General features: G+C 33.1%; 1 protein-coding gene and 1 long non-coding RNA gene across 2 annotated transcripts; one reads left to right on the top strand and one right to left on the bottom strand.

Annotated features, from left to right (window-relative positions):
- Positions 1–3,910: 3,910 nt before the first annotated feature.
- On the bottom strand, positions 3,911–13,016 carry LOC133173874 (uncharacterized). The gene is made up of 16 exons (XM_061308944.1): positions 12,814–13,016; positions 11,722–11,984; positions 11,497–11,545; positions 10,827–10,849; positions 10,654–10,702; positions 10,528–10,538; positions 9,822–9,873; positions 9,530–9,540; positions 8,272–8,320; positions 8,038–8,069; positions 7,889–7,940; positions 6,707–6,738; positions 6,539–6,587; positions 5,424–5,449; positions 5,124–5,172; positions 3,911–5,022 (listed from the first exon to the last, which is right to left on the bottom strand). Exons 1-16 carry the CDS (start codon positions 12,914–12,916, stop codon positions 4,553–4,555), a joined length of 1,320 nt encoding a protein of 439 aa, XP_061164928.1. The 5' UTR covers positions 12,917–13,016; the 3' UTR covers positions 3,911–4,552.
- A 5,299-nt stretch (positions 13,017–18,315) lies between these two features.
- On the top strand, positions 18,316–20,404 carry LOC133173432 (uncharacterized). Its single transcript, XR_009719045.1, has 3 exons — positions 18,316–18,401; positions 20,170–20,220; positions 20,342–20,404. It is a non-coding gene; the product is annotated as an uncharacterized LOC133173432 (long non-coding RNA).
- The last annotated feature ends 1,067 nt before the right edge of the window (positions 20,405–21,471 follow it).

Raw genomic sequence — 21,471 nt, 5'->3', positions numbered from 1 at the left:
ATTTTTGCCTTCAGGTTCTACGACTTATTTCTTGTATGGATTTCAGTCAATAGCTATTTTGCTATACTCTGGAAGCGACCTCTTAACAAATCTGGACATTATCAACATTATTGGACATCTTATTTGTATGATTTGTACAGTGAAATATTTAGTAAGTATGTAACAAACAATTTTGTGTGTACCTTGCAATGCTCATTTAATAAACGTTCTGAATTATTTACTGTTTATAAATGTTTCATGTTAAATTTCTATTAGATTGAATATGCTGCATGATTAAAATAATTTGATTCATCTACATACTATGTTAACAAGAGGCCCATGGGCCACATCGCTCACCTGAGCACACTGGCTAGACTAAGGCACAAATCAGTTCAGTAATGAACGGGGGGGGGGGGGGGGGGCTTGAATTTTAAACTACCTGATGATGCTTTCATGTCAATATAACAAATGAATTTGTTGTACTTGAGAAGATTTTAAAAGAATTTTCCCATTTATTCCTTTGTAAAAATTTGATCCCCCATTGTAGCTCCTCCCCATCTTAGGGGTCATCATTTGAACAAACTTGAATCTACATTACCCGAGGATGCTTCAATATCAATAAGACTAACACAGCTTTTCTGTTCTTGAGAAGAAATTTTTTTTTCTATATGTTCTTATGTAAAACTTTCGATCCTCCATTGGGCCCCACTCTACCCCGGGGGTCATCATTTGAACAAAATTGAATCTACACTACCTGAGGATGCTTCCATATAAATTTGACTCATCATGGCTTTGCTGTTCTTGAGAAGAAGATTTTTCCTATATATTTCTATGTAAAACTTTGATCCTTCATTGTGGCCCCGCCCTACCCCCGGGAGCCATGATTTGAACAAAATTGAATCTACACTTCCTGAGGATGCTTCCATATAAATATGACTCTTCATGGTTTTACTGTTCTTGAAAAGAAGATTTTTAAAGATTTTTCCTATATATTTCTAAGTAAAATTTGGATCCTCCATTGTTGCCCAGCCCTACCCCCGGGGGTCATCATTTGAACAAACTTGAATCTACACTACCTGAGGATGCTTCCGTATAAATATGACTCTTCATGGCTTTACTGTTCTTGAGAAGAAGATTTTTAAAGATTTTTCCTATATATTTCTATGTAAAACTTTGATCCTCCATTGTGGCCCCGCCCTACCCCCGGGGGTCATGATTTGAACAAATTTGAATCTACACTGCCTGGGGATGCTTCCATATAAATATGACTCTTCATGGCTTTACTGTTCTTGAGAAGAAGATTTTTAAAGATTTTTCCTATATATTTCTATGTAAAACTTTGATCCTCCATTGTGGCCCCGCCCTACCCCCGGGGCTCATGATTTGAACAAACTTGAATCTACACTACCTGGGGATGCTTCCATATGAGTTTCATCTTTCCTGGCCCTGTGGTTCTGGAGAAGAAGATTTTTTAAAGATGCTATTCATTTTTCACTAATTCTTAATTATCTCCCCTTGAAAGAAGGCGTGGCCCTTCATTTGAACAAACTTGAATCCCCTTCACCCAAGGATGCTTTGTGGCAAGTTTGGTTGAAATTGGCCCAGTGGTTCTGGAGAAGAAGTCGAAAATGTGAAAAGTTTACAGACAGACGGACAGACGGACTACAGACAAAATGTGATCAGAAAAGCTCACTTGAGCTTTCAGCTCAGGTGAGCTAAAAATGATACATCATATCACCCATGTATCTTTGTGCAAAAAAAAAAAGAATTTAAAATAAACCTTGGTATCAGTACAAGTCTAAGTGATTTATCAATTTAGGTAACAAGGATCACAAATGAACGACTTAATGTGCTTCACTTGCCAGCAATTTATGTCAAAGTAACATGTCAAGGGAAATTATCATAATAAATACTGCAGAGTTAATCATTCCAAAAATGAAACAGGATGCTCTTTTGAATAGGACACCATCAACATATTCTGCATAAATTATAAACGAAATGGATGCATTTGATCCAATTCGGAATGCCCGAAAAAACTCGGGCATTAAAGAAGTGCCCAGAAGCTAACTGTAATACTAAGCCTTACTTGTATTCTTTATATTTTATTCACAGTTTTTGTGCTTACTATAGTACGACTGTGATGATTTTTATTCTGTCATACTGGAAATTCCTGTCATCTTTTGTCTGTGTTGCATAGACAATGCGAGGTAAAGGTTGATGAATTTTGTCTTCTTCAATAATTTTTTGAGTGTGAACTATTCTCGGTATACCGGTAATATTTCACATAAATTCAAGTCGGGAAAACACTGATTCTTGATTGATACCTCAGTGGCCTTGATGTTTGACCCTGTAACAGGTACAAGTAACTGGTAAATAATTTCTTAATGTTTTTCTTATTCTGACCAGCATCTACATTGAGGTAAATCAGGATAAAACGTTTTAAACACTACAAGAAGAGTTGACCTTGATCTTTGACCTTGACCTTGATAATGAAATTGTTATCTCTATTTAGAGAAACTGTTCAGATACATGTCTCATCTTTTAACTTCTCGACTAAGCTGATCAGGATGGGGTTTTATTTCGAATACAGACATAAACTCGGAATTGACCTTGAGGAAAATAATGAAGCCGGTTGATAGCCTAACTAGATTATCTCTACTTAAACATAGGTGGAAGATACTGAAGTCGTTCCTTTAAAAAGTTTGTTATCATCACTAATAATACCGAGAAAGTTTTGGGTACCTGTCAAGATTTCTGCCATGCTTTCTTGTATATAGTTATTTGATTTCTTGATTTGTCAGTTGTGTTATCACTATGAAACAAAAATATGGAGCTGTAATCTTTAAATTAATCCTTTAAATTTATTATAGATTAATGAAATGTGTGGAGAACAATATTCGAGCTCAAAGTCCATTAAACATTACAAAATAAGAACAGAGAGCAAACACGGACCTCTAGGACATCAGAGGTGGGATCAGGTGCCATGGAGGAGTGAGCATCCCCTGCCGACCGGTCACACCCGCCGTGTGCTCCTTGTCATGTTCGGGAAATAACGGAAAAATCTGTCGACAATTCAGTGTGTAAATAATGCCTAACAATTAGTAAGAAAAAAGTCAGTCAGCATTTGATTTAATGAATGATTGTATTTCCTGACAAGATTATTGTATCGACCATAGAACTTACGAAATGGTGACTTTAAACGAGACTGCTGATATTCTTGTTTCATTAACTTGTTTGTCAATAACTTACCTCGTGTTAGAAATTGTTCATACGTGGAGCAAGCTCTGGCGTATCGAATCAACTGAGAGATATAGACCCCGTATGCAGGTGATAAAGGTATATTGCTGCATAAGAAAGGGAAGTTGACAATCAAAAAGTCAAAGTCATCACGTTTATCTTAAAGCTTGGTTGTTAGATTACCATTAACGTCTTTTTCTGTTAAAATATCCAAATATGAAACAGATGTGTCAGATTCTGTGGTATCTTTTATCTCAAGCTCAGCGGGATATATCTCGTCGACATAAGAATGGAAATAACCGTTGTTAATTTACAATACGTCGTCAATATATCTAAATGTCGAGTTGAAGGCCACAGCAAGTGTTTTCTTCTTTTCACGTAAAAGATTTTGAACAAATTCTGCTTCAAATGAATACAAAAATAGGTGTGCTAATAACGGGGCGCAATTAATAAAAAAATTGCTATTTATTTTTAAAAAAAAATCATTTTTTTTACATAATTTTTTTGACAATTTGTGTTCCTTATCATAAGTATACGAAGTTCTATTACTATTAGTAGAATTTGTTATAGTAGAAATATTTTAAATATTTGTTTAAACTTCAGACTGACGAACAGACAAACAGTTTCTGCAAGAGTGAAAAGTTCTAGTTCTTGTGTTCGAAACCAGTATATACCTAAAATTGAAAGCACAAACCTGTATAAAATTTTATTTGATATAAATTAATTAGGCATTGTACAAAAAGATTTATATTACAAAATAATTAATAACAAAAGAACAGAATATTATGTGATTGGTTATCTTGAAGGTGTACGACTGATCGAGAATACATGATGTAAATTAATTAAAACTTGTATCTAATGCATGTACAGAAAGAAATTTGTTGAACAGACAAATGAACAGATTTATATAACTGAAGACATTTCTTCAGATGTTATTGTCACATTTCCATGGAGCACTGAGATTCGTTTTCCACGCTTCTGGAGACTTCGGTTTAGAATGATGGATCTCTATCATCAATCTCTTGTATCTGCTCTAAATCTTGCAGTGAGGTTAAAGGGTCCTTACATGCACTTCTCTAGGTTTCATAACAATCTCCATGTTTTAAAAGTCTCTCAAACGATACATCTGGTAAGTTTTATATGTTTCAGCCAATCAAAAACAAAGGTCATATCCTGGGAAGGGAAGTAACACAGTGTGCTTTAATGATATAAATGGATTTCACATACAATTTTGGTGAATTTAGTCCATTTTCCAGCCAGCCACTAAATCTAGTTTACCATAGAGCATCTCTTTATTGGCCTAGTGACAAATGGCTTACGGTCACACATTATCATTTCAAGGATTAACATTTACCCTCTGTCCCGTAACTGGGTCCTGAAATAAGACTGAGCTAAGATCGATTCCTAACTGACTGTCTGGCACATTAGACTCTCTAAACTCACTGGCAATTCTAGCGTGAATATCTCCTAATCCGGAGGTTTCTTGGGTTCCAAACCGTCCAGCCTGAGTTTGTTGAGAACTTCCAGCAAAACCCCCTCCCTGGGGCAGTTGAGGACCTGCACCAAGCACACCCGGGGTTGATTCTCTGAATCTAGTGAAGAAATCAGTCACCTGTCTTCCAGGGACTCCTCCTGTCTGTCCCCCATTGTGTTGGTGATTATGGGTACCCGGGCCTTCATGATGGTGGTCATTGTGCCCCGTGTGGGTGTCATGGATTGGGATTAATTGTCCATTAGCCCCTGGTTGTGAATGATCATGCTTGTGATCCAGGTTAGGGTTTGTAAGATGTGTCAGGGTATGGGCATCTAATAAAACAATAAAAAATTAAAGTTGTAGAATCATTAATGGCTTGGTTAACTTTATATAAATAGAAATTCATTTTCTGGACTAAATTCTGACTTCTTACCGATTTCACAATGACCATTATGGCACACTTCGGGAGCAACACATGGAACCTGAAAAAAATTATTAGAGTACAATTGATACGTCCGGTAAATGTACTATTTTAAAGTATATGTTTATTGAAAGTTTGAAATTGAAGTTTTTTTTCAAAACAATAGTTAAAAAACTTTTCTCTCCATCTTTTGTAGAAATTCAATAAGATCATCTTTTAAGAAAGTTTCACAGTTCCAAGAGACAAAACACAACAATTTGTAAATACTGTACAGGTCTTTTTCTTAAAAGAAAAAAAAATCAATCTACTTACAGGACAGGTGCTTTGTGCTGCCTCTTCTGTAAACAGAGAAGTATATGCTTGTTATTATTTTGAAATTACTCACACTTTTTATGGCTAAGACAGAAATAAGAATAGGAAAAAAGGAGCTTCTCAAATTTGGCTTGACATTATGTTCTTCCTATTTCATAAATACTCAAGTACGAAGTGTGTGGGGTTTGAAGTAGGTTCATCAAACACCATAAAATAAATTGAAAATATTTTCATGAAGAGTTACACACTTATTATCTTGACATGGCAATAAATGTGTGATATATGATAACATCTCCCCACTTGGTAAATTTGAGAAGTTATAATCTTAAGTTTTCAACGCATCATTTAACAGTGTAGCTCCATTTATAAAATGGCATATTCAAAACATGAACAATAAAATAACCAAGTTAAACTTTGTTCAGGCAAAACAAAAAGTTACGGGCCTATCATACGGCCTAGATCAATATTTAGATTGAGGCAGGTTACTGACAAATAAACTGATGCAAAGTCAGCGTTTTGCAAATTCTGTGCATGGTCGTTATGTAACTTGTTTGCGAATACAACCTATCGCTAGATCGTGTTTTGATTGTTTCCTACCAGTTATTAGGCCTTTTTTTAAAATACGGGCTACTCCCGTTTACCAGATCAATACGGGGTGCTCTTGGCGGGTGTAACCGGTAGACAGGGGATGTTTACTCTTTCTCAGCACCTGATCCCACCTCTGTATTTCGAGGGGTCCGTGTTTTTGCCCTGTTCACGTTTGTATTGTTTAGAGGATTTTATGAGATTGATCACTGTTATCTTCGTCTTTTCAATCCAGACATCTATTTAATATATCAAATCCCAGTGACCTTGACTTTTGGGATATGACATTTAAAAAATATGTGTGTTCTCGTGTCATAGACAACAACATGCTAAAGTTGAAAATAGTTCCATCCAAAGATTGCAAGTTATGGTCCAGACACGATTTACAGGAAACAGCTAGGTAAACACGTTGACAAACATGCGTGTCCTCCTCTTGATGGAGGTGGGCATATCTGATTGGGTATCATCTTTGTATGAAAAGAGAGACAAAGAAATAAAATATATAAAAATTAAACTCAGCAGAATGATACCTAAATCACAATGTCCGTCGTGGCAGTAATAACCCGGAGGGCACGGCTCCTGTAAAAATTAAATGGGTATGTTAAGGGGCATGAGTAATTCAAAAAGCAATACATAACTGTATTTATTGTTTTTAACATCTGTTTGTAAAGTTTTGAAATAATATAAGCAACACTCACTACACATGGGGTTTCCACTTTCGGAGAAGGCACTAAAACAAAGAAGATAAATAAGAGTTTAATTTCATTGATTCAAATTCACTCTTTCTCTGATAGATTCATTTGTCGATCAATAACTGTTTTGCAACAATTTTTTTACATTAATTATTGTAAGAGCATCAATCAAAATCAATTGTTTGCTAAAGATAAAAAGAAATTGATGTGAAGTGGTTCATTAATATTCTACCCACAAAAAAGAGAAAAAAAAAATTAATCATTCAAATAATGAAATTTTTCTCAAATAAGAATTTGCTCGTTAGAAATTCACAATATTTGTAGTATCCAGATAAAACTTCTGCGATATTCACATACATGTGTAGAGCAAATAAAGTTTACAAAGAGTCATTAGTCTACACACAGCATAGTGAAATGAACTGTAATATTTAACATAGCAAAATACTATTTATAAGACACACTCATCTCTTTTATTTTGAGGGTTCTATTTTATACTAGATGTTTTTATTCATTCTTATGTATATATCATATGATTAACTTTTTTACAGTAACTTTTATCAGTATTGTCATTGGTTTGAACAGATTTTATTCTATAAATGATATACAAATGGTAATGTCATTCCAATGACTTCTCTTTGTTGTTACTTTATCAACAGTGACGTGTGTTACTAAAACATGTATCAGTAGCAACTGGTTTTTTTAGTGCCTTACATCACATTTAGCTAGTATTCGTAATTGCACCATTAGAACCTTCATTTAAACAATATTGGTTTTATTCAGTGTAACGAGAATCAGTGTCAAATTGTATCACTATTGCATTAGTGACAATTTGTATTACTGTATATACAGAGATATTTTCGCTCCGTTTTATTTTTGCCCCTTCAACCATCGCCGCAAGTGGGCAAATTTAAAACAGGACGAATTCAAGAACAGCATTAACATGTTGACACAACTTTGCCTGGGCGAATTTAAAACGGGGCAAAATTGTTTGCAAGTGTAAAAGGTCGAAAATAACCCTGTGTTCATCTACTAGTAACTAGAAGTATCGGTGTTTTTTTTTGTTTTTTGTTTTTTGTTTTTTGTTTTTTTTGGTATCAGTGTTAGTTTTAATCAGTTTCACTACTTGTTTCACTACTATATCAATATTGTCTTGTAACAGTAGTTACTTTACTCAATAGCAATACCGACCTTTATCACAATGGTGGCCATTGTGACAGACGTATCCCGGCGGACACGGTGGCTGAAACATCAACAAAAATATCGTTAATACACTTTTATATAGCTAAAAACAAAACAAAAATAAGAACATTCTCTCTGGCTTATATTTTTATACTTACATTGCACTGGGGCTCACGAGGCACTTCATTTTCTGGGGGAAAAAATACACAAAATGTTATGTCATAGAGTTTTCTTCCTCGTATTAAGTAGAAATACAACAGTAATATAAAATTGATGAATATATTACAAAAGTCTGCGGAACAATTCCAACGGTTAATCTCTAGTAACTAAATGACAGAAGGTATGTGTATGTGTGAAGGTGTGTGTAATCATTTCAGTATATTTGTGTGTACCTGCCAGACACCTTCCCCGGTAACACACCTGTCCAGGACAACAGGTAGGCTGAAATAAACAATACAACAGGTGTACAACAGATGTTCAAAAACATATCTATTTCTAGACAAAATGTAGGCTACGACAAGACAATACATGTATATACAATAGAAGTAAACGTGTTGCAAAAATATTTCTACTTCCGGGAATCATGTAGGCTGAATCAAGACAAAACTTATATACAAAAGGAATACAAGAGGTGTTACAAATATATGTATTTAATTCTGGAGAACATGTAGACTGAAACAAGACAATATACAACAGACAATACAAAATTATACAGTAAATTTAGGTCTTTATTTAAATATTGAATACCTGAACACATTCTCTGAGAAAATTCTATGAAGTCAAATCAGTTATAACGTTTAAGCTATAGTGCCATCTATCTTAATGATGGATGTGGTATTCTACCAAACTAAACATGGGGAACGCCTTTTTTTTCATAAGAATCTTTCTTTTTCCAAATCGTCTATTCATGGAATTTACATGTAAATATCTTTGCTTTTATAATACTTTTCAACCATCAAAAGTGGAATTTTAAATATTGAATCAGTAATTTAATATGCCCTTGATATTTATTTGAAAACCATGCGCTGATCAATTGGATTCTGCTGCCCAACTTTAATTTCTGGATGTAAAATTTGTTCTTTCTGCATGTATTTAGTTTTTGGCACTACCAAAGAAATATATATCTAACCACATCTAACTATAAATAAGCCTTGTTTTTAGAATATTTTGAATACAGAGAATAAGTGCATCCATTATTTGCATTATTTTAATATCAAAACCCCATAATTTGAATGAAAATAAAATGTTATGAATAAATTAATATATTCCTAGTAATTCTTGTATTTCAATGATAAAAACTCTGTTACTCTAAAATAATGATAATGAACTAATTACGATGGGAATCTGTTTTAAAACATCATATAGCTACAAATGATATTCTTTGATTTACACATTCAAATATAAATTTAACTAAAATAAAATTTTACTAAATCTTTTTTTGACAACTTTTTGTCATGATTTATAGGTGATGTTTACTGAGTTACTTCTTCATTTCAATCACTTTTACTTAAACACTTACACAGTAAAATCTAAGTTTTCATTTCATGTTCCAAGTCATTTTACCAGGCTAGATATTCAGAGTGAAGATTTTGTCCACACAGTAAATGTATTTTTAGCATAAAGAATACATGTAGATAAAGTTTTACAAACCTGGCAGCGACCTACAATTAAAATGTGAACATTAGACATTTTATGAACATCTATAAGCCACTCAGAATATCTATTTTCTAAAGCATAAATGTTTATCACATATATTGTCCCGAAGAAGAGTTACTAAATAGCTTTAACAAGCAGTTCCCATAATTTGTTTCTCTTCAATAAAAGAGAAAACAAAATGAGAGGTTTAAATTTGGCCGAAAAATAAAGCTAAAGTACTTTGAAAGTAAGATATTTTTTAAAAAAATTATGGCAATCATATCCCATTACAAAACGGTCATCTTACCGACATCCAGACATTTTCCATCACGACATGTTAAGCCATTGGAACATGGATGCTGCAATAGAAATATTTATATCAGTATTGCAAAGGCTATTCAGATGTTTTAAAGTAATTTAGGTTGTTGTAATATATAAGGTCAAGCTATGCTTCTTACTTGGTAAAGTGTTATGATAAAAAAATGGACAGAAATCATTATTTTCCCCATATGATAATAATACTTTCTTATAATGACATACATATGATAAAAGCATTTAAGTAATTTTACGTCTTTATGTTAAAATATCTATCAACAGTACATCTTAGAATAACTTAAGAAAATTCCGCTTGGTGATTTTTGTAATTCTTAACTGACGTTATAATTTATGAGATACATATGGTAGACGCAATGTTCGGGGGGCTTTCACTCAAATTATTTATTTTGAGATTCAATTTAAGGAACTATGTCTTTTTTGTCTTTAATTATAATATTGACGTTATTTGTAAGTATAAGATGACGCTAGTTATAGTAACCAAAAATAGCAGATAGATAGGAAATAACCATATAGGTCAATTTTTTTCATGTATATACATATTCATGCACCTAGCAAGACAAATTGCAGTGACTCGACAAAAACTATTTGGGGACATCCAAACTTTTGTGGTTTCACGTGAAGGAAGAGGATCCATCACACAATGTCGCGGTTAACTAAGGTAGATGAATCATACTTACACTACAAGGAGCTGAAAAATATAAAATCATTCAAATAAATTTATATTAAGGTTTTTGAATTGTTGATATTGAAACTTCAAAATTTTAACAAAATATTGATATCGGTTAGAAATATTTCAAACGTACCCGGCACACAAGTTCCATGATGACATTTATATCCCTGAGAACATCCAGGCTGAAAATATTAAAAGCTGTGTAAAAATGCTTGAAGTCAAAATATGCATATAAAACTGATGACATATTATGTGAACTTTAAATAGAAAGAAAAGAAAACTATTTGAAAAATAGAAAGAACTTACACTACATAAAGAATCTGCACCTACTGCAAAATGGAAATAAGAAAATTAGATAGATTTAAATGTATTTTCATATATCTACCTAATTAATACAGGAACATTTTGTAATCATAATACAAAAATGGAGTGCATTTAAACTAAGAAAGTCTATTTTTACCAAAAATAAAAAGAAGAATTCTTCCAATGTCTCATTATAAATGTATTTTCCGGGGATTTTTTTTAATTAATGATAACGTACATATACGTATTTATGATTAAAAATAATGAACTTAAAAATAAATATCAATCAAAGGAACATAACATAAATGTACTCATTTTCCGTCACCAAACACTGTTTATATGTCTTATAATTAATCAACATTACATCTAAAACTCTATTTGTATTATTTACCAAGGTATTAGAAGGGAAAACCATTATATGATTCCCACTCTAAAATACCTTACCTCGTCAGTGTAATAAAATACAGGATCCCGATTAAAAAAAGCTGCGTTATTGTGAATGACATTTAATGCTTTTACTATACTTTGACACAACAAACACGTAATACTAAACAAAAAAATTGTCGTGGTCACAAGAAAACTTACAATGGCATTCTCCTCCAAAAAACACAAGGCCGGGGGCACATGTGATCTAAATTATAGAAATAATATCATGAAATCCCCCCAAACTTACTATCGTGGCATTCTTCAGCTACAAGTCTTAACCCTCGAGCACACGAAATCTAAAAGAATAAGATCACTAGGATGTAATGGTCTTGTTACTTTAAATGATTCGATATGACCTATCAAAATTGTAATATTATTCGCAATGATTTTACAATTTTTTTTAACATGGTGAAGTTATTTTAAATGGTAAACAGTATTCGCTGTTCAAATGGGATATCTTGAAGACATTTACATTGCAGACTGGCTGGAGCTGAGATATATCTGGTATTGGTCCAAAACTTCCAGGAAACTGAGGTCGAAAATTTCCACGAGGATTTTGGTTTCCGAATCTTGGGTTGCCTTGAAAAGGTTGCCACCTAAAGTTCTGAGGAAAAGATTGCTGATTTATACGGCCATTCATTCTTCCAAAAAGACGTTGACATCTAGGCATCCAAGGATAATCAAAACAACGCTGCCAGAACCAGCGAGATCTTATAGGACGGAACAGAAATGAATCTGTTAAATAAAAATCGTTAAATTCTATTTTAAAAGTTGCATGCAGTACCCACAACGTTTTTCTTGACATGATACAGGATAGGATATGATACCCGCACAAAATATAAGCAACATGAAATTATTATTATCTTTATTTATTAATTTATCTATTTATTGAATTCCTGAATGAATATATATTTTTTCTATACAAAATCTAAAGAAAACGCAACTATTCAATATGTGTTAAATTTATTTAAGAATTTGATCGTATGTACCTGGATTTTAATTATTTTTGCAAGTAACAAGTGAAGTTGCAAGCTTGTCATAATGCTCCCAATTTTCATAGATTTCGCTCAACCCATATATTTTGTTGTCTCAAGTTATATATATATTATTTTAGCGGAGATCTTTACTACTTTATAAAACTCAAAATATTAGGAAAAAACAAGTAAAACAATTTTTTTAAAAATGCCAATTAACAATGTTTTGTAAACTACTATTGAAATCTAGATTTTCAAGCAAACAAAGGACATGAGAATCCTGAAATATGTTACGATAAATACGAAATGTTACACGCATGATACGATATGATTCACGCACAATACGAAACACGCATGATAGGACACGATAGAATTGTAAAGAAAAAGGTTGCAGATACTGTAATTTTTAATTAAAAAGAGACATTATCAATGTTAATATTAAACGAGAAAAGTAAAGCAGAATGTTCGAACATGCACTTAAGCATTCTGCATATCTAAATGAGTCTAAATAAAACTTTAAATATTTAATTATAAATATGTAATGATAAAGTATTGAAAACAACTATTATAGATTATAACCATAAAATTACCTCTAAAGAACTGTGATGGCTGCATAGGTATTATACGAATTGTTCTAGAAATTTGTGGCTCCACGAAAGAGAAACATAACGTCAACAAAAAAAGAATTTCCATTATAAGTAGCTTATTATTTCACTGTAGAAAAAGAATTCAGTTCAATGTTTGTAACCAAATAACAAGATCAAACTTTGTTTCGTAGACTATGCTAGAGGAACGAGACCTGTGTCAATCTACTAAGGCGGTGATTATAAAATTAGCACTATGACGGGAGAACGTATTAAGTATATGACAGATTGATAGCTTTAATCAGTAGAGGAGGGGAATTCCACGTGCAGTTTGATCAGGCGTAACGGTACATTTCCGTCATTAATGTCTGACCAATGACAAGAAGCTGAAAGTGTTGATTACAAATTTACAGTTACGTGAATCCAAGAGCTAATTTAAATAAAAGGATATATGGACACGTGGGGAAATATGTGAATATCAATTGTCACAATTAACATTTTTTCACTCCATTAATCAAACCGATTTAGGACGTAAAATCGGCTTTATAAGAGTTCATTATGATCAGTCAAATACCTATAAACTTTAATGATAGCAAATTATATACACTGTATTTATAAGGATGACAGTTATAGTATTGAACATAATGATATATTTTTCTTTGTTGTATTGAAAACGTACATCATTAATCCGTTATAATGATGTTAAATTATACGTCTGAAGGTCAAAAGTTCGTCCATTTGTTTTTGCGGCACATGGAAGTTCAAAAAAATCTTTACAAAAACCGTTATCATGACAATGTATTAAAACCAAGCATCAAAAGGTAGCCTACTGACATATTCGTGGTTATATAGTGGGTGTTCAATAACACAGTTTGTAATAACGCCAGTATCTGTACTGTTAATGATTCAAACCGAGGAACAATTCAAGCAGAGGAACACAGCTGAATTGTTTGTCATACTAAACAGAAAAAGGAAGAAGTCACGATTTACAATCACATCAATCTGTTATTGGTTTTACAAACACCTCATTAAAGGAAATGTTGTTGGACCTTGTCTACCAACTAAGGTGTTGATTATTCATTTTATCAATTAATACTCTTATGTTTAGATCAATGGCTTCCTCTTTTTCAAACTGAATTAATTTTCTTCGGATTTTTCAGTTTACCCGATCATGACAAAGAGCAAATGTCGAGTATGACTGATCGACAGGGGATACTTCCTCCTAAATGGCACCTGCCCCGTGTTTGTTCTACTCCCTATTTCATTGTTTCAACCACCTTTTTAGTTTAAGAATTATTTTATTCATGATATACTCAGAAGTATATACAATGAACATGCATGGATTGAACAGCAGGCAAAAATGGCCTATATTAGTTCTCTCCATTAGAGATCAAGGTACATGTACAAATGTAACAAAAAGTATATATTTGTAGTTTTACGAAGCATGTATTTGAAATTAATTTTTAAGGGGATTACAGAGTACGAAATTGAAAAGAGAGGGGAAATGAACAATAACATGGAAAAATGAAAAGAAAACAAGTCGAACTTATAACTTGATTACCGTTCATTATCTTCATATTTTATTACTTATATGATAAAAACACTTTGTCATTACCTAGTTATACTAGTATATCAAAAATATTTTATGCTTCAATATTACTACGTTATGTTCACCTGCAAGTGGCCTTGCAGGTGAACATACAGGTTTATTTTTCTACATTTGACTTAAAATAAATTGAGAACTTCAAAATTGATACAAATAGTTCTGGAAAGTTATTTCACAGGCCCGTAGGAAGCAATTTCAGTTGGGGGGGGGGGGGGGGGCAGCCATACATTTTCAGTTGGGGGCACTATCAACTACCAAAAATTCCTTGACAAGCAAAAAAAAAAAAAAAAAAAAAAAAAAAAGGTCATCACACGTTTTTATTGACGGGGCACAAGCTAGAAGTAGCAAAATTTTCTATAGTCATCTATATATCAGCAAAATTATTGGGGGGGGGGGGGCACGGCCCCCCGTGCCTCCCCCCCCCCGGTTCCTACGGCCATGTTTCACTTGCACCTGACTTTCACTTAGGTGAACATTCTGAACAGAGCAAAAACGGACCTCCAAAAACATTATAGGTGGGATCAGGTGCCAATAGGAGTGAGCATCTCCTGCCGACCGGTCACACCCGCCGTGCGTGTGCACCTTGTCATGATCGGGTAAACGGAAAAATCCGTAGACAATTCAGTGTGTAAATAATGGCCTAACAATTAGTATGAAAAAAGGTCAGTCCGCATTTGAATTAATGATAGGTTGTATTTGCTGACAAGGTTTTTGTATCGACCATAAATCTTGCGAAATAATGACTTCAAGCGAGATGTTGATATCCTTGTTTCACCAACTTATTTGTCAACAGCTTGCCTCGTTTTAGAAATTGTTCATACTTAGAGCATGCTCTTGCGTATCGAATCAACTGGGAAACAAAATAACCCATGCGCAGGTGATAAGGGTATATTGCTACATAAGAAAAGGAGGATGACGATTTAAAAATTGAAGTCGTCACGTTTATCAAAAAGCTTTGATCTCAAAAATAATTGTATATTGTCATTACTTTCAAAATATCAAAAATACTGTATCATTACCTACTATCAAGTAAACCAAAAACTTTAATTTGTCGTTACCTTATAATATATAAAAATACTTTGCTATAACCTGCTACATGTATTGCAAGCAAAAACTATAAACTAATGATTTATTAAATATGCATTGGCATGATCTTCATATACAGAGGTGTTTAAGTCTCCACATTGATTCGGTACGCAAAAGAGAATATTCTAAGGACGATCAATTTAAAAACACAGATAGGCTACTGACAAATAAGTTGATGTTATAGGGTTTTCAACCAATCTCATTTAAGTAAGCTTTTCGCAAACTCCGTTATGATAATCTTGTTTGCAAATACAACCTACCGTTGGATCGTTTTTAGACTGTCATGTACCGGTCACTGTAGCCTAGTAGTAGGGCGCTCGCTTCCTGATCGGGAGAGCCGCGTTCGTAGCTCATTCGCCGCGCCGCGTCAAACCTAAGACGTAAACATTGGTAATGACTGTTCCTTCGCTATACGCCCGGCACTAAAAGTGAAAGTCACGGGTCTTTGGAATGAAACCTTAACAACCGAGGTCACGGTAGGCGTTAGCACAATGAAGAACCCTCACTGCTAAATGACCCTGAGTGCTGAGTATAGGTCTAAATTTGAAGCCCTTCATCGGCGTACGGTGACGTCTCTATATGAGTGAAAAATTCTCGAATGGGACGCTATACAAAATACAATCAATCAATCAATGCAATCGCACGCCGCACGCAATTGGCAGTGTGGTATAATAAAGAAAAATACTGTGTGTTCAGTCCATGAACACGTGATGAAAATTCAAAAATCAATATTTTTTTGACGTCAGACAGGACCATGTATATGCATATATACAACATATTAATACCCCCCCCCCCCCCGATGCTTCGTGCCCGCGTCGGCCAAGACTGAGTGGTTTTTCTTGGATACCATTCAAAGGGGTCTGTATTCAATTCTCATACAAGGTATTTAGAGATTCTCAATTCCTATTTTTTTTAATCCATTTATTACATTTTCCTAAACGCCATAGTTCTCCTTTAATTTTCATTATAGGCAATTATTTAGCTGGTTTTCATGGGTATGTGTAAAAAAAATTGTTGTTTTCCAAGGTCTGGACCAATAATTAGGCTTTTCTTTGAACTTGCTATGCCATATACTATTGAAAAAGTCAAAGTAGATATACATGTTAACTGTGTATTGAATTTTTCCTGCAATAATTGCAACTATTTGAAAATTCCCGCATTAACAAACAGAGACATATTTATCACAGGTGGACAGGACCTTGCTTCTGCGATGCACCCCCTTTCCATTTTAATGATTTTTATGACTATCTTTTCTTTATTCAATTTTATCTTATTTCTTATCTCTAACCACTTAATCTACATTTTCCTGATCAAATTACGAGGCAGGTGCAAATTTAAATTACATTCGTTACCCCTATATAGGGTTAACAAATCTTATCAGGATTTGAATCTGGATCATAATTTTAATGTGATTTTTTAACAGAAACATGTAGCTAAAGTGGTAAGAGATTAAAAAATAAAGAAAATTATATTTAAAAAAAATAAATTTAAGAAATCATTGAAAGGGGGGGGGGGTTGTAGAAGCAGGGCCCTGTCCACAAGCACCTGTGATGTTTATCAGTATAATTATTATAAAGCATGTAAAGTGGGCGAACATATGTAAAAGATCACATTTTAGATTCATGCGTGCATTTCAAAGAGATCTTTAAGATCTGTTTTAGCTAGTTTATTTATAAGAAATAAAGGAGGAAATATTCAGTTGTTCAGTGAATGTAAATATACATATTGTTGTTTTCGAAATTATCGTAAAAATTGTTTGCTTCAAATCATGTAGTGTAAAATATCCCAGATTTAAATTTACTAGCAAGAACACACTTACATGTTTGAAATTTAAATCACAAAGCATGGATGTGTATAGTAATTTAAATGTCTACAAGTTCTGACCTGATTCTACTTTCGTTTTAATAGTGTTTATCATCGTTTCCCGATCAGTAACGTTGTTAGGGCTTTTATGTATACAATACGCCGAGGATGATTTAAGGTAAGATTTTGTATTTTTACTTCTTTTATCTGAAAAGAAAAAGCACAATACATTTGTCCCTACGCAAGGACACCAGATCAAAATTTTTAGTCCCTACGAATCTCGCTGAGATTACAGTGTTCATTAACTGTAAGAAAATTTTCTCGTCTTCACTACAATTAGGATACTTAATACTGTTCGATTTTATTATAAATGTTATATATTTATTGGACATGCCTTACTTAATAATATTTTGATGTGAAGTGTTCTCATGTTTTGAAACTTTCTGTGAAAATGACTGACATATTATATCTATAAAACAAAGAGAATATTATTTTATAACCAATTTAAGGTCATGTCATAAGTAATGCATAATGAATGTTACTAATACATTATGAAGTTCATGGTCTGTATGTCCATGGTACAGGCCCTAGGATAGGGTTCATTTCGACATGGATTAAAAATACATCACATCTTTAAACATATCTTAATTCTAGATATACTCATGGAATTTAACTAGCAAATTGTTTCCATGCATGATTATTATAAATAATTAAACCTATTTCAAAATTGTAGAAATCAGGGCCAATTATTCCCGTTAAAGAATGGGACTTAGTTGGTCCTTTATGTAAAACACATTACACGATTCAGAATGGTTATAGAGTTCTTACCAAATTGTTAATATATTCTCAAGAGATCCGGTTGAGGCCTAAATGGTCACAATGCAGCTTGAGAAGCTCATGAAACTCTGGTGACCGCAAAGAGTCACAAGCCTTTTGTTCATTTTTATGTAAAAAGATAATCTAAATAAACTCCAAAGATATTTTGTAGCTCGACACATGATATGGCTACCAGATCCAAAGGAAAGGATAAACAAGGTTTGAACAAAACCAGACCGACTAGTTCGAAGAAGTCAGCAGCAGTTTCAACGCCCTCTCAGCCGTAAATTTATATTTTGAAAAATTATATAGTTAGGTAACTTAGGTTTACTCTAATAGTGTAAGCAACGTCTATGGTGGCATATTTCTGCCCCCTACATGCAAGATAAATTATGTTAACATGCAAGAAAAGTATGTCAACATGCAAGATTATTATGTCAACATGCAAAATAATTATGTTGACATGCAAGTTACCAATCTTTTTAAAGAATCTAATTTTAATGTTGGTAAACTTCTTTTCTAACGAAAGTATACGACATCATACAAACAAGCTGCAACAGAATTATGTTAACATACGACTTATTTATGTTAACATGCAGGATAATAATGTTAACATGCAAGATATTTATGTCAATATGTGACTTGTTTATGTAAACATGCAACATAATTATGTAGACATGCGACTTTATGGTGGCATATTTATGCCATCCACATAATTTTTTTGTCAACATAGCATATCATGTCAAGTGAAGATAACTATCTCATCAAGTCATGATAACTTTCTGGTTTGTCGACAAACACCGACTTTATATCTAGTCTAGTCAAGATAAGCTATCACATTTGTTGCGTTAGCTATCTTGACATGACGAGACAACTTATCTTGCATCATGAATAAAATAGATATCGCAAAAAAAAGATAGCTTATCTTGACTAGACTAGATATAAGGTCGGTGTTTGTCGACAAACCAGGAAGTTATCATGACTTGACGATATAGTTATCTTGACTTGACATGATATGCTAAGTTGACAAAAAATTATGTGGATGGCATAAATATGCCACCATACGACTTATTTATGTCAACATGCAAGATAATTATGTTAACATGCAACTTATTTATGTTAACATGAGACTTATTTATGTCAACATGCGACTTATTTATGTCAACATGCGATTTATATTTTAACATGCAAGGTATTTATGTCAGCATGCAAGATAATAAGTTGCATGTTAACATAAATATCTCGCATGTTGAAATAACTAACTCGCATGTTAACATAATTATCAAGCATGTCGACATATAAAAGTTGCATATCTACATAATTATCTTGCATGTTGACATAAATTAGTTATATGTCTACGTAATTATCTTGCATTTTGACATAAAAAGGTCGCATGTCTACATACTTATCTAGCATGTTAACATAAAAAGTCGCACGTCAATATAATCCTGTTGTATCTTGCTTGTATGTTGTCATATAATGGCGTTAGTAAGTAAGTTTACCAATATTAAAATTAGATTCTCTAAAGAAATTGGTAACTTGCATGTCGACATAATTATTTTGCATGTTAACATAAATAAGTCTCATGTCTACATAATTATGTTGCATGTTAACATAATTTATCTTGCATGTAGGGGGTAGAAATATGCCATCATAAACGTCGACGGAAATCATGGCTAGATATTCAAATATTAGTTCTCTGATTTAATGTCTGGTTTACTTAGCTAGTTGTATATTTTATTTCATATTTACGACAGATGCTACACTTAAAAAAAAAATGAAAATAACAACTGAATTTATGTTGAAAAAGTTTAGCCGCATAAATTTTCATTTTCATTTAAATTTCTCTATAATGTCCTTTAAATTGATAAACATATTGTAGATTTATAAGTGATGGCAAAAACCAAGGATAATATAGAAAGTTTACCATTCCTTATCATCCTTATTTTGATATTTGATACATGCGTCATTTACAAACAAAATCAGCCAAAAAATATATACCAATCCATGCATCCATTTTTTCGATTTTAATTTTTTTTTTTCAATTTCAGAGTACCTACTAGCGATTTTTTGAGTGAGCTTTATGATGACCAATTAAAAAAGTAAATACATTTTGTAATAAATGGATGGCTATAATCTGTGAGATTAATTCTTGAAAAATGTGTTAAATTGGTACAGTGTCTCGGAATATTTGTTTGCTATAGTTTTGCTTTTTAAATCTAGAGATGAAGTAAAAATCGACCAATTGAATGAGGAAATTAATCGATTAAACAGCGTTGTACAAAGGTGAGATTCAATTTTAGATAGATGAGTAAGTTTTAATATTAACACTCATAGAACATTATTTGAATTTTGTTGGAACATATATTTTAAATGGTTTATAGAAACACAAATTTGCAGTGGACATTTTTAATATTTCATCATAAGCACGCAGAAGAAGCATATATATATACATTCTTTTCATTTTAGACTCTCCTCTGAAAATGAACAATTAAAGAATGAACAAAATAAATCTAAGGAGGGTCTCACATCCAAAAGGTAGGAACATCAATCACTGGGTTTTTCGGCAAAGGTCACATTTTTTTTGTTCACCTTAGCTGAATGCTCAAGTGAGCTTTTCTGATTTTCTGATCAAATTTTGTTCGTTGTCTGTCATCGGCGTCGTCGTTGTCATAAACTTTTCACATTTTCATCTTCTTCTCCAGAACCACTGGACCAATTTCTACCAAACTTGGCACAGAGTTTCCTTCAGTAAAGGAGACTCAATTTTTTTTCACATGAAGGGCCACACCCTCCACACCTCTGCCAAGGGGATATAATTAAGAAATAGCGAAAATTGGGTTGGGTCATTTAAAAATTTTCTCAAGAAGCACCTGGCTAGAAAAGTTTAAACTTATGTGAAAGCGTCATTATGTAGATTGGAGTTTCTTAAAATCATGACCCCTTGGGGTAGAGAGGGGCAGCAGGGGGCGATCAAAGATTTTACATAGGTGTACGTTTGGAAAAAAAAACTTTAAATTTATTCTTCTCAAGAACAGCAGTCATGATTAGTCATAATGATTCGGAAGCACCTTCAAGTTGTATAGATTGAAGTTTGTTCAAAACATAACCCCGGGAGTAGGGTGGGGCCACAATGGGGGATCAGCGTTTTAGATAGGAATACATATTTCTAAAAATTTTCTTCTCAATGATAGCAAAGCCATGATGAGTCATATTTTTTTGGAAGCTTTCTTAGGGAATGAAGATTCAAATTTGTTCACACAATGGTCCTTTGGGAGGGGTTGGGCAGTCAAAGTTTAACATAGAAAAAATGGGAGAAATTTCAACACCTTCTCAAGAATAGCGAAGCCGTG

The sequence above is a fragment of the Saccostrea echinata genome, unplaced genomic scaffold (genome assembly GCF_033153115.1).
Source record: "Saccostrea echinata isolate AGI-Se365-2 ecotype Australia unplaced genomic scaffold, CSIRO_AGI_Sech_v1 ptg000056l, whole genome shotgun sequence".
In the NCBI taxonomy this organism is placed as follows: Eukaryota; Metazoa; Mollusca; class Bivalvia; order Ostreida; family Ostreidae; genus Saccostrea; species Saccostrea echinata.
This window is presented reverse-complemented; position numbering and strand designations above follow the sequence as displayed.